General features: G+C 39.5%; 1 protein-coding gene across 2 annotated transcripts in view; it reads left to right on the top strand.

The window, feature by feature from the left end:
• The window catches only part of LOC137133263 (inactive dipeptidyl peptidase 10-like), a 215,822-nt gene that overhangs the window by 120,024 nt on the left and 83,625 nt on the right, over nucleotides 1-12,173 (top strand). For both annotated transcript variants that reach the window (XM_067516710.1, XM_067516711.1), the window contains exons 2-3: nucleotides 1,396-1,510; nucleotides 4,528-4,623. In XM_067516710.1, the coding sequence (XP_067372811.1) occupies nucleotides 1,396-1,510; nucleotides 4,528-4,623 (211 nt within the window). The remainder of the gene's footprint in view (nucleotides 1-1,395; nucleotides 1,511-4,527; nucleotides 4,624-12,173) is intronic.

Here is a 12,173-nt window from a genome sequence, read left to right as displayed (position 1 = left end):
ATTAAATTGAGGATGATGGTTCAGAAGTGGCTAAATAGTTGGGGGAGAAAATGAGATGGGGGAAGTGCAGAAAGGGAGGGCTGGGGTTCCCATGCAGAGAGGCACAAGTGCAATTCAGACTTGCCGTCAGTTTTCAAGGACACATCAGCCTTTTGTGGTATTAATGAAAAAAGCAGGGGCTCAAGTCCCGATGATAAATCGGTCTCATGAGTCCAACAGAGGCTGTGAATAATATAAATGTGCATCCATGTAATATGATTCACTACGCTCATTGTTGTGCAATTTCTTGTTTTATTAAAAATAAGAAAAATCAATACGATTTGTATGTATGTATGTGTGTTGTAGCTGCTTTTCCTGCTACTTTGTGGAACATGTGAAATAGCTGGAGATACTTCAGTCATAAGTCCCTCATTAGCCAATATGTGTGTCATTTCTAGTCATGACTCTTATTAAAAAAGGTGAGCTGCACTGCTTTACAACTATGTCAAGAACCTAGAAAATGGATGCAGAGAAAGGTGTGAATAAAGTTTCTTAGTAAAACCAGAACCATAGCGCTAATTGGCAACAATTTTGTTTCCCCTCCCCTCCAGCCAATCAGGTTGTAATAGTGGGTTGGTGGCCAGTAATCACTGCATTTCACCTGCAGGGTTATGTGGGTAATTAAAGTCAGGGGAAGCTGCAGTGAGGAGAAATGTATACGTGGGGGACTTCATTCACCTTATCAGGAGCAGCAGATGTGGTGGAAGAACCCTCTAATACCAGGACTCAGGGACGGCGTTGAAGGCAAAGGCTTCTCAGACTCTCCAGGATAGCTATTTCACTCTAGATGATATCACACACATCTTCACTCAGATGGCTCAAACCAAGCCTTTGACTGCGGCCAGTTTGATTAGGGGAGCCCTCAAATGCAACTGCCCGTGGAATTATCCCTGTTTGAGATTCGCAATGCAGCCATCAGCAGCAGAAACAGGAAGAATGTGTTTTTCGTAGGTCAGAAGGTGTAATTTGAAGGATGATGATTAAGACGTTCCAGCTTTTAAGTACTGAAAGAAAAAGAGACACTGAGTTTCATTGGTGGCTTTCAACGTGCACATGCTTGAAGAGATAAAGCCTCACTCTGACCCATTGTACTAACAGCAACTATTTGTGCACCTTCAATTTAACCTCTGAAGGAAGAACTATTGGTTCCATGTTACATTTGGTGTCTTGTCTTAGGAAGGGTGATCAGGTTTGTGCATTGTCACATCTGAAAAACCAAAGCAACGTAAACGCGGTTACATCTAGTCAAGCCTCTATCAGCTGGGGAGACACTGTATGATGCAAAAAAGGAAAAAAGACTTCTATTTTTTTCTCTTTTCCACTCTGACCTCCTTTTTTCTCTCTTGCTCTCTGCAGGACCTGGGTGGGGTGAGTCCTCCACAACGGAACTGGAAAGGAATTGCCATTGCACTGCTGGTCATCCTGGTGGTCTGCTCCCTCATCACCATGTCTGTCATCCTCCTCACACCAGGTAACACATAGATGTGATTGTATTGTACTCTACCATGACTGTGGCGCAGGAAGGTAGAGCGGTTGTCCACCAATCTCACAGTTGTTGGTTCAATCCCCACCTCCTCCGGTCACATGTCATAGTGTCCTTGAGCAAGACACTGAACCCCAACTTAGTTGCTCCTGGTGAGTGTTGGCCAGCTGCATAGCAGCTCCCCCATTGGTGTATGAATGTGTGTGTGATTGTGAGAGTGAATGGGTGAATAAGAAGCAGTGTAAAGTGCTTTTGAGTGCCAATAGGTAGAAAAGCGCTATATAAGTGCAGACCATTTACCATGGACCCCCAAGTCTTGTTTTACATGCTCACATTGCAGTTATTGCCGCACTTTATCTGATCCATCAAAGACTGAAGACTGAGTTCAATTCCTCAAATTATTTTCAATACTTTCTAAAGCAACATAGTAAAATGTGTAAAGTGAAAAAGTCACTCATACTGGCGATGAGGCAGAGGGTCTTCACCCAGCTCTGCAGTTTCATTTAGCTAAAAAGTAGTGTACATGGCATGGACGCTACTAACAAGCCCACAATGTTTATGGCTTAAGCCGCTGTTAGTTATGACCAATATTATGGTTTGTACGTGGTTGTGGTGGTGGTTCTGCTGTGTAAAAAATCTGTTGTGATGACAGAGATGGATCATATCACCATGTTAAATAGGGAAGGAGGAAGGATCTGGTTTGTGTTAATATTCAAAAATTTATAACATTCAATATAAATAAAATGTAGGGCTGGATGTTTTTGAATTCGTGTTTTAAAAAAAATCTTTAATGTGAATTATAATGATAGATGATTAATAATAATGTTTAATATAAATATCTTACATTTGTAAGTGATTTGGCTAAAACATTTGTAAATTCAATTTTAAATGGACTCTAATGTCACACGGTCTCTTGTATGTGTAAACAAGCAATACTCTATAAGCCGTAATAAATTTAAAAAGGATCGATTGAAAACACTAAATACTAAAGATTAGTTTAGCTTAAAACTGTTCTGTGTGTCTCCTACAGTGGGAGTACATCCGAGATCTCGCACCGCTTAAAAGGTTTTGGTTCCTGTGACACTGATCATATGTGTCTATATTAAACAATAGTTTATTTCTGTAGGCTCATATTATTCTTAGGTTATGTTAATACTACTGTAGACAGTATACCTGCTCCTTAAATTATGAAAACACACATACTGTGTTACTCAGATGTAAAACCATTACAATCCGCTGCCCGTGCAGCCACACTCTTCCCTGGTGTATTCCTCGGTTGGTTAGACTTTTATTGCCTCCATAAACAAACATGCTGTGTGGAGTTATCAAGGAAGGCCAATATGGCTGACATTCAAAATGACTTGGCCCTCCTATTCCGTTCACAATCAGCAGCTGTCCTATTCAGAAGGAGCTCACAATTGGCACATTTTTTCTGTCTGCTAAAGGCATAACATTTCATAATTAAAAATGAAACATTTCCACGGACAATGTCGGAACAGCTTGAAGATTTTCTAGTCCAGTAATGATCATGTTAATGAACATATGAAATGCCATTGTCCAAAAAATATTGTTCCATGTGTGTTTTTTATATTCACAAAGATGTTTGTGTGTGTGTGTGTGTGTGTGTTGCGTAGCTTTATGTGCATCTGGTTTAAAATAACACTCTACATCTGTCTGTCACACAGCTGTAAACACCCAGCTGCCCATTTGTTCATAGAAACATGGCTGTCGTGTTGCTATTGTGTTTGTTATTTGAGCAGAAGTCCACCTAATATCTAAACCTTAAAGTTATAATAATGAATAATGACCAAAAATTGTTTGATTAAAAAAATGATTAATGGATAAAACCTTTCCAAAGGTAAAAAAATTAATAAACTGCACAAAGGCTGCGGAATGTTATGTCTTTGGCTCTTTGTACTGCAATGACCTGTTATTTACCTGCAAACAAGATACACTGCCACTCAAATGTTCGGGGTTAACTAGAAATATTCCTGTTTGGGAGAAGGCAGAATTTATAACATGAAATTAATAAAAAAATACTGTGTAGAAATGTTAAAAATGATCATCATAACTAAAAATGGCTGTTTTTTTTATGTTATATCGACACAGGTCCATCATTAGGTCCATTTTTCCTTAGTTACACTGGAATTTTTTTTTTTTCTAATGTTAGTGTTTCTTTTAAAAAGGCTTATTACATTGCACAGCTGGACATGTGAAGGACATTTCAAAGTGACCCCAACATTTCGAATGTTTCGAGTGTTTATCTTTGATAAGCTAAGATCAGCAGTAACATTTGCAGTAGTTACATGCATGAAACTCGTGTCTATCATCTTGGATGATTTTGTAAATATTTCACAGTACAATGTACTAAATGTTTGTCCTACACCTGTATTACCTGCACACAGGCTTTAGTCCTTGTTTCCAGCCCTTTAACTCTCAAATATTATCTAGTTGTACCCCAGAAATGCTAGTGGTGATAGGTTGAGAGTTAATAATTGTAGAGAATATTCGATGGTGCAGCACTGCAAATAGACAAAAAACAAGCAACTTCATCAATTTTACAGCAGAGGTGCAGCTTTAAGAAAAAAAAAGCCACAACACAACCAAAATCAGAAAGCTTACGTGTTACCAGCTCATTTTTCAACCCACCGAGGAAGAGTCCGCTGTGGTAAATATGTGCTTTAGAAACTATAGCGTGTCCCAGTTATGTCATTGTCCCATTGTAGACAACTGTCATAACAATGTTTTCAGGAGCCGCCCAAAAGTGACGAACATTTAGATTTTTTGTATTACGTCTTTTTAGTTGTTATCAGAGACATTTGCATTATTTTTGTGGCTTTTTGCAGTGCTTTTGTTTAATGCTGCATCTGTGTTTTTAAATTGATGAAGTGGTTTTTTCTATTTGCATATGGTTTCTCCATTTGCAGTGCCGTGAGCTCTCAGGGCCACCGCAGCAATACATTAAATACAATACAGTGTAATAATTTTTTGGTTTGTCTTTGCAGCTGACAATCAAGCTGGGACCGACACCAAGCTGACCGTGGAGGATTTATTCAAACCTGAGTTCAAGGTGCATGACCCGGAAGCCAAATGGGTCAATGGTGAGTTTTGCACTGAATTTCTTCAACTATTGACTTTGATAGAATATATGTAGAGCTGCTAGATACATTTTTTTACAGTGATATTTGACCTTGTGAAGGTTTTCTGCTTCTACGATCTAGAAAAAGCATAATGTGGACTTGCTACTAACACAGATATGTCTGTCATTTTCCACTGAATGGCAAAAACAATGCAAATGTGTCATAGTGATTATTACTGCTGAACTTTACAATGGCTTGATTGACAGCGTGATAAAGTGCCTCCATTACCTGTCCCTTATTTCCTGCTGCTATACATCTATTTACACCACACGCATTTACACACCTTGACTCTTCCTTGACATCAGTGACACCCGGATGAGTTGTGGGTGTGTTTTGCAGAAAGCAAACAACAGCGCTGCTTTGGTTCAGCAGCAGAGGGATGACATCTCTTTCTGCTGTCTCTCCTTCTTTGTAATTGAGGCTCACTGAAACAGCCAGCTGACAGTTCAGTTTTAAACAAGGCTGGCATGTTTCAACCCCAGCTTCTACTTCGCATCTAGTTATGCAAATTCGGATGTTGGGATTTATTTTCCCTCTACTTATTTGCATTGTATTGATTCTCTATTTGCCAGAAGGGGATCATATGTTAAACCTGGAAAGCCCCGGCTGAAAATAACCCGCATCGAGTCAAAGGCAAGTGAATCTGATTATGATTTGCTTGGAGGGAAGGAGAAGATAACGATACCTCAGAGGGAAAAGAAGGACAAAATTGTGAATTTTCTGCATTGCTCAGCCTGCGTCTCCCTTCCTGCACATTACTCTGTTTGTTCTGGATTTCCTCCTTGTTGCCCATTGACTGCGCAACTTTGACTCGATGCCTGAGGGCAAGGGAAAGAGCCAAGGCCTTTCTGTCCATCAATATTTCACTCCCGGGTGACATTTTTCCACTATCTTCGCAACGCCATCTCATTCCCTGAGCTGACCTCAGGCGAGACAGAGAAAGCAGTGTTGTTATGCGCCGAGGCAGTCAAAAAAGTCAGTTTTATAGGGTGGCTTGTGGATGGATGGGGCAAAGTAGACCCCAGACAAATTGGAGAAGATAACAGACAGAAGAATCGCAAGGATTCGGGGGGAAAAAGATTAGATTTTTTTTCACTAAGACAGGCTTTTGAGGCTTTGGGTTGAAAGTCTTTCATCTCAGTCTATATTAGAGATAATCTGAATGGGCAAATCATGTGGTGCAATAATCTAATAGGATTGTAGTTTATTTTCTAAATATTGTAACTAATTATATTTAACACTCTATTATATCATTTGTAAATATACAGTGTTACTGGTGTTTTTTTTTGTTTGTATTGCAAATGTTTTAGGCTGTTTTTTACTCATATTTACAGCAAGATATTACTGTAAAAAGGCAAATTAAAACCTTAAAACTGCTGCTGAGTCTCTGTAAGAACAGAGCACTATGCATTCACACGCAGTCTGTTCCTGATCTGTTTCAACATCCTCCAGTGGGTTTTTCAGTTAATCTAGGTTGTCTTTTGAGGCTGGTATGGACAAAACAACCAGACTGAGATTGCTTTTTTTTTTTTAAGTTATGTCTCTTTCCCACTAAACTGTTGCAGATTTGTTTGCAAAGAATGTGAGTTATTCTGAGGAGAACAAGCTTGTGCACTTGTGTATTTGCCTTTTACAGGAGTTCATAAAGGATTTTTGAAGAGTTTTCCAAACAAAGCTTAGTGCTGTGATTCTCCCTCAGAATCTTAAGGTCTTGAATGGATGACACAAATGTCCCTCATCTGGGACGGCTACATCAGTGAGTAGACAGAGTCCTGTTGGTTTGGTCTGATGTTGACAGCCATGTGGTACCAAATGTTGTTCAGTGTTTTCAACAACGTTTCCTGGGTGGTGATCATACACGTGGTCTGGCGGGTCAAACTCCTTGAGCAGTGAGCAGCGCAAAGAGCTAAGTATCCACGTGTGTCTTCTTCTTCCTGTCCTTCTTCTCCTTCATCATCATCTTCTTCTTCATTATGAGTATCATACTGTAGTAATCAATGTTTGTCAAACTGCTGCAGACAGACTTTCCCTCCACTATAATAAAACTCTTATCAACCTACCAACCTACAAACCTTCAACATGCTTTTAAATGTCATTTGCACACCACAATTTAATATCACGTCTCTTACAGACAGTTAAAAGTTACTAGAAAATATGGAGTCTGAGAACTTCTAGTTGCTGAAACACATACGGTCGATATTTCTTTGTTTTGTGTGTAAATAGTCTGCTCATGTTTGTATTCAGAAACTAAAAAGTATTAAAAACTAAAAGAAAGAAAATAGATTCAATAGATTTTTCTGTTTCTTTGCACCACATGAATCAACCCACTGTCGTAAAAGTGACAAAAGTACAATGCAAACTACTGTAAACGTCCAACGATGACTTTAATTCATATCTCAATTAAAAGAGTGCTGATACAAAGTTACAGATGGATGCATCGCTGCGGTCTGACATCAAACTGAGTGCATCGTTACAGATCAAATTAGCTGCTAAAAGCACTGTGATTCATCAGGTACACCTCCGTCTCACTGGTAATGGAGGCACTTTTTCACAGTACTTTGTTTCTTTGAAATGCGCCCATCTCATGTGGAACACACTGATGACAATCCCCCAGTTACGTGTAGTTCAGACTGGTGAACTGGCATCTGTTTGTTGGCTTGTGCATCATGAGCACCCTGGTTAATATTATATATAAACTATTAGTACGGCAGAGCTATTATTCTGTGATTATTATTCTGTAATGTAATTTACATAGTTTCACACAAATTAGCATGTTTACTATTATTCTAATAAACATTAAATGCATAAATTAGATTGAGTATTGTCTGACAATTACGCGGTACTACACTTAAATCCTTTTTCAATGTGATGTGAGGTTGCTATTGATAGAGATCTTGTACAGTAATTATAGTGAGGCATCTGGTTAATGGCGGGCACATGTGCAAAAAACGACATGCATAGTCTTGCCCAGCTGGCGTGTGTGTGTGTGTGAGAGAGCAAGTGTGTGCTTGCTTTTCACACTGATCCATGTGACAGAGAAAGTCACATTCAGCTGCCATCACACGTGATTCGGTATGTCGCCGGCTCCTCCAACAGGCCGGGCACTGCCTGAGCCTGTCACCGACAATCTGCAGAGAGCAGGGCGTCATACTGTGTCCACATTGGTTCACAAATTAACACACCAGTTGGCTCACTTAAGCTCTCAAAGCCAGAAACACTTCAGTATACTCATTAGACAAGTCGTTGAAGAGGAGTAACATTGTTGTTGTTGTGAAACTGCGCGACATTACCCCAACCGAAGCCCAACAACGAGAGAACTCATTAAGTATATACATATTTACATGGTGGGATCATTTTCATTATGTTGGTTTTGTACACAAATAAAATATTACTAACGTAGTACTAAAAGAGTACTTACAGAGTAGACTGTCAGGTTTGATTTAATGGTTTGCTTAGAAATCTTAAATAAATTGTGTATTTTGCAATGTATTTTTTGAAAAGTGTATTTTTATTATTTACGTAGACCTCCAGCTTTAGTCGCTCAAAATATTTGGAAAATCGAAAATCCCGATACATGAAAATGTCGGTTTTATTACTTATTGCAAGGCCTTTGCAGTCAGCGACTGCCTGAAGTCTGGAGCCGACAGACTTCACCAGATGCTGCTTCTTCCCTGGTGCTGCTGTGCCAGGCCTTTAATGCACCTGCCGTCAGTCCCTGCCTGTTTTTGGAAGGGTTTGGTTTTGCCTCAGCAAGTGAAATTCAGCTAATTTGCTTTCAAGTCAGGTGAATGAGTTGTAGAATCTTTCACTTTTTTGCTTTAAAAAAAAGTTTGTACTTGCCTCTGGTCACTGCCCATCTGCTCTGTAAAGGACCATCCAGTGCTTAACTGTGACCATCCAGTTTTGGCCACCCTATTTAAAAAGAATGAGGGGGGGGGGCAAAACTTTAATTTCAAGTAAAAATTGAGAATTCATAACATTTGTAAAATTACAATTCATGGCAGGGCCGCTGTATTGGATCGCATTAGATTGTGCAGGTGTGCCTAATAAAGTGGCCAGTGAGTGTATGATATCAATTATACAAATCCTCAATAAGGAGATGTTTGATTAACTAGTTTAACAAACATAAGATGTATTTTTTTTAATATAACAATAAATGTATATGCCAAACAGGATGTCGAGAACCATAATTAAGCATCATGTTTTAGGATATAAGTTCAGACTTTGTGTTCGTCTGTATGAGCTACATTCCTTCCAGCTCATACAAATCATCGCTCAGCTCAATAAATGCTCAGTCCTACACTTATCTCTGCAAATTCACTATTGAGCCTCTACCTGTCAATACTGTTTACCTCACACAAATTACCCGTCAACTTCACTGGATCGCCAGGTAGCTGCACTGCCTTTCAATCCTCTTCATTCACTTTATTCACTGCAATCAAATCTTTTTTTTTTTTTTTTTAATTACGCAAAAAGCAGACTTGTCACTGACAGATTGTTTGGATGCATAATATTACCCCCAGAAATACACACATATGTGAAAATGAAACTGGCAGCTCTACTAAAATGCAAACTGGGAGAGATTGGCAAGAAGGTGGAACAACTACCCTAATGCATTACTGCACCTAATGACTGTCTTAATGAATCTGGAACTGTTTTGCTTATGGGTGTAAAATTCTGTACAGTTGTGTATCTGTCTTACTCTTTTTTGCACACCTATAATCATATTGTTCTCTGACAGAACCACAGAATAGTTCAGGATGTACTCACTTCTTTATCAGTGTGATTCTCCAAACATTAACAGGTGAAATGCCTGTAGCTGGATTATTATGGATGAAATGGGTCCACCTCTTCTACAGTGGATTATGTTTAGGACAGCCAGAGTGAAAGAGATGCAGAACAGATTGTTTGTGGTCATTGTGCTTCTTATTTTGGTTATTTTTGATTTATCTCTTTTGGATTGTTTTCTCCCTTTGTTAATTTTTCTTATCTATGTGGCTGTTTTGTGTCTTTCAAACAAAAAAAACGAAAAAGTCTCTTGCCCAAGGGGCCTCTAATCTCTTAGACCCCTGGGCTTGTGCCCAGTAGGCCCGTTCAGTAATCCATCCATGTGTGTAGCTAAGCTGAGTTTATAATAATTAACAGGAGTGTACGTAAATACAGTAATGGAGGGTGAGAGATGCATCTCTATAAGGATAAACACTTCCTCGCTAGAGCCTAATTACTGACATAAGCTGGCTAATGCTCGTTCAAATGGTGGAGAATATCTGTTTTCTTATAATATAATCAACTAAATTCGACTTGATTGTGAGGATTTGCTGCTTTTCTATGTCCTTTTATGACAGTAAATGGAATAATACGGACTTCAGATCTGGCTTTGTTTGTGGTGGCGCCTGCACTGTCAGACCTCAAAAACTCCAATGTATCATAGAAAAAAGTCAAAACTAAAGTTAAACACTCCAAGCTCAGTACAATAAAGAAGAAATACAAGAAATGTTTTTTTGTATAATTATTATAAACTTCCGTAAGATTTTAAATGTTTTTAACAAAAATCCCTTTGACAACAGCAGCTTTTGCTCGTTTATTAAGTGCTGCTATAACTAAAATGAATATGAGAAGGCATTTTTTCCCAGGGATCAACAAGTGAACATGGTTGTAGATCTACTGCTATCAAAAAGCAGCAGTGACACACAGAGATGGTGTCAGAGTCACACTGCAAGGAAATGATGTCTGCTGCATCCCAACAAGTGATGCTGTTTTATGTCTGCACCAGAGACAGAGCCATCACTTACCTTGCTTAATCCATATATCTATTACTCTCACAGGGAGACAGTGTCTGCTAAATAATTGTTTATCTTCCACAACTTTTATTACAAATCAGGAATTTGACATTTAGTGTGAAGATTCGGGATTTGACCACCAATGAAAATGTTCTTATTCAAGACACAGTTGGATGGGGTGTGGCTACTGTGACACTTGTTGTTTGGATTTCATGGATGTGCGTGATTAAGATAGCATGCACACTCTCTCAATAAGTGTAAAGGATACAGTAATTTCATGTCAAAGTCCGGCCATAGTCGGACTGTCAGGTGCTTGCAGACTTATTGTCTTCACTGGATGACACTCTCTGCAGCTCAGTTCAGTGGATCTGCTCTCATCAAGCCATCAACTCACCTTGATTTTCTTTCATCTTTCTAATTAACTAAATGATTTCACCCATTAATCTCTATTCCCCTGACACAAAGGGAAAGGAAATCAGTCACATTGCTGCTGTCAGCTGCCAATGAGCTGCAAAGTGGCTTGCAACATATGGACTTGGTGGCAGGGAAACAAGTGCTTGAAAAGTAAATTGCATTCTTTTTAGGCCCATTTTTCCACTTGTGAGCTTTTGCAGCATCGTTCTCCGGGGTTAATTAGGAATTGCATGCTCTGGTGCCTCCCATTAATTAACATTAGAGACTCCCCAAGCTGTGCTAGAAACTGCTGCTTTAAGCATGAGTGCAGGGAAGACTGTCCGTGTGTTTATCGCTGCTGACATGCAAATGTGTGTCACATTTAGTCACGTCTTCTAAAACGTGATGGTCGTTAATGGCTACTGCATCTCCTTTTCTTGAAAGTGACTGCACAGGTGCAGATGCGCTTGATATTAGTTGAGCTCCATCCTCTTCTCTGTTTCTTTCCTCATAGACTAAATATTCAGTTTCCTCAAACAGTAAGTGTGAATCCTGAAGCCACCCAGCTCTAATTTGAGCCCTAAGCTGGACTATGTCACATTCTTCTCGGTCTTTCATTAAGCTCCTGTTAGCCCTTTCCTATTTTGTGTGGCTCCTGACATGCCCATTATCACTGCTCAGAGCAATGAGGGACACTGATTAAAAGGGAGGAACTGAATTCTGTTTTCTGTTTCTTCTCTCACTGTGTGTGATTTTCGACAAAGGCAGACCTGAGCACAGCCATTAGTGCATTATAAATCGAGTGATTCCTCACAATTATCCAAAAATCTATTTTACAATGAAACTTTACACTTCGTATATTAGGATGCTTCGTCATTTGGATTATAGGCAAACATAAAAGAGCTGAGAGAGACTTAGAGAAACAGAAATGAGGCCCAGCCAGGAGAACAGGACAGACAGGAAGTCAGCATGTGACACTACATGGTGTTTAGACTGGAAAAATAAAGGAAGGCAGAGGGAGGGCAGAAACAGTGTAGCAATCAAGTGGAGAAATGAAACATCTGTCACACTGTCTGGAAAGAGTTTGTACTGTCCTCTGTGCAAGTGTGTGGGCAAAAGAGATGGAGAAAGCAAATGGCAGCTAAAAAAAGCTGTTCACGTCCATCGATTTGTAGCTAACAGAGAATGGAACCATCAGTGTCAATCCACGATATGAATCCGAACACTGGGAGGAGAGGCACACACTCCCCTGATTCCTTATTTTGCTGGATGCTGTTGTATCTGTATCCTGTTGAACCATAATGATAAACTACAGCAGGGATGGCCACAGTCCCTGCA

Source organism: Channa argus, chromosome 9, assembly GCF_033026475.1.
Source record: "Channa argus isolate prfri chromosome 9, Channa argus male v1.0, whole genome shotgun sequence".
NCBI lineage: Eukaryota > Metazoa > Chordata > Actinopteri > Anabantiformes > Channidae > Channa > Channa argus.
Note: the sequence above shows the minus strand (reverse complement) of the source record. Positions and strands in the feature narration are given on the sequence as shown.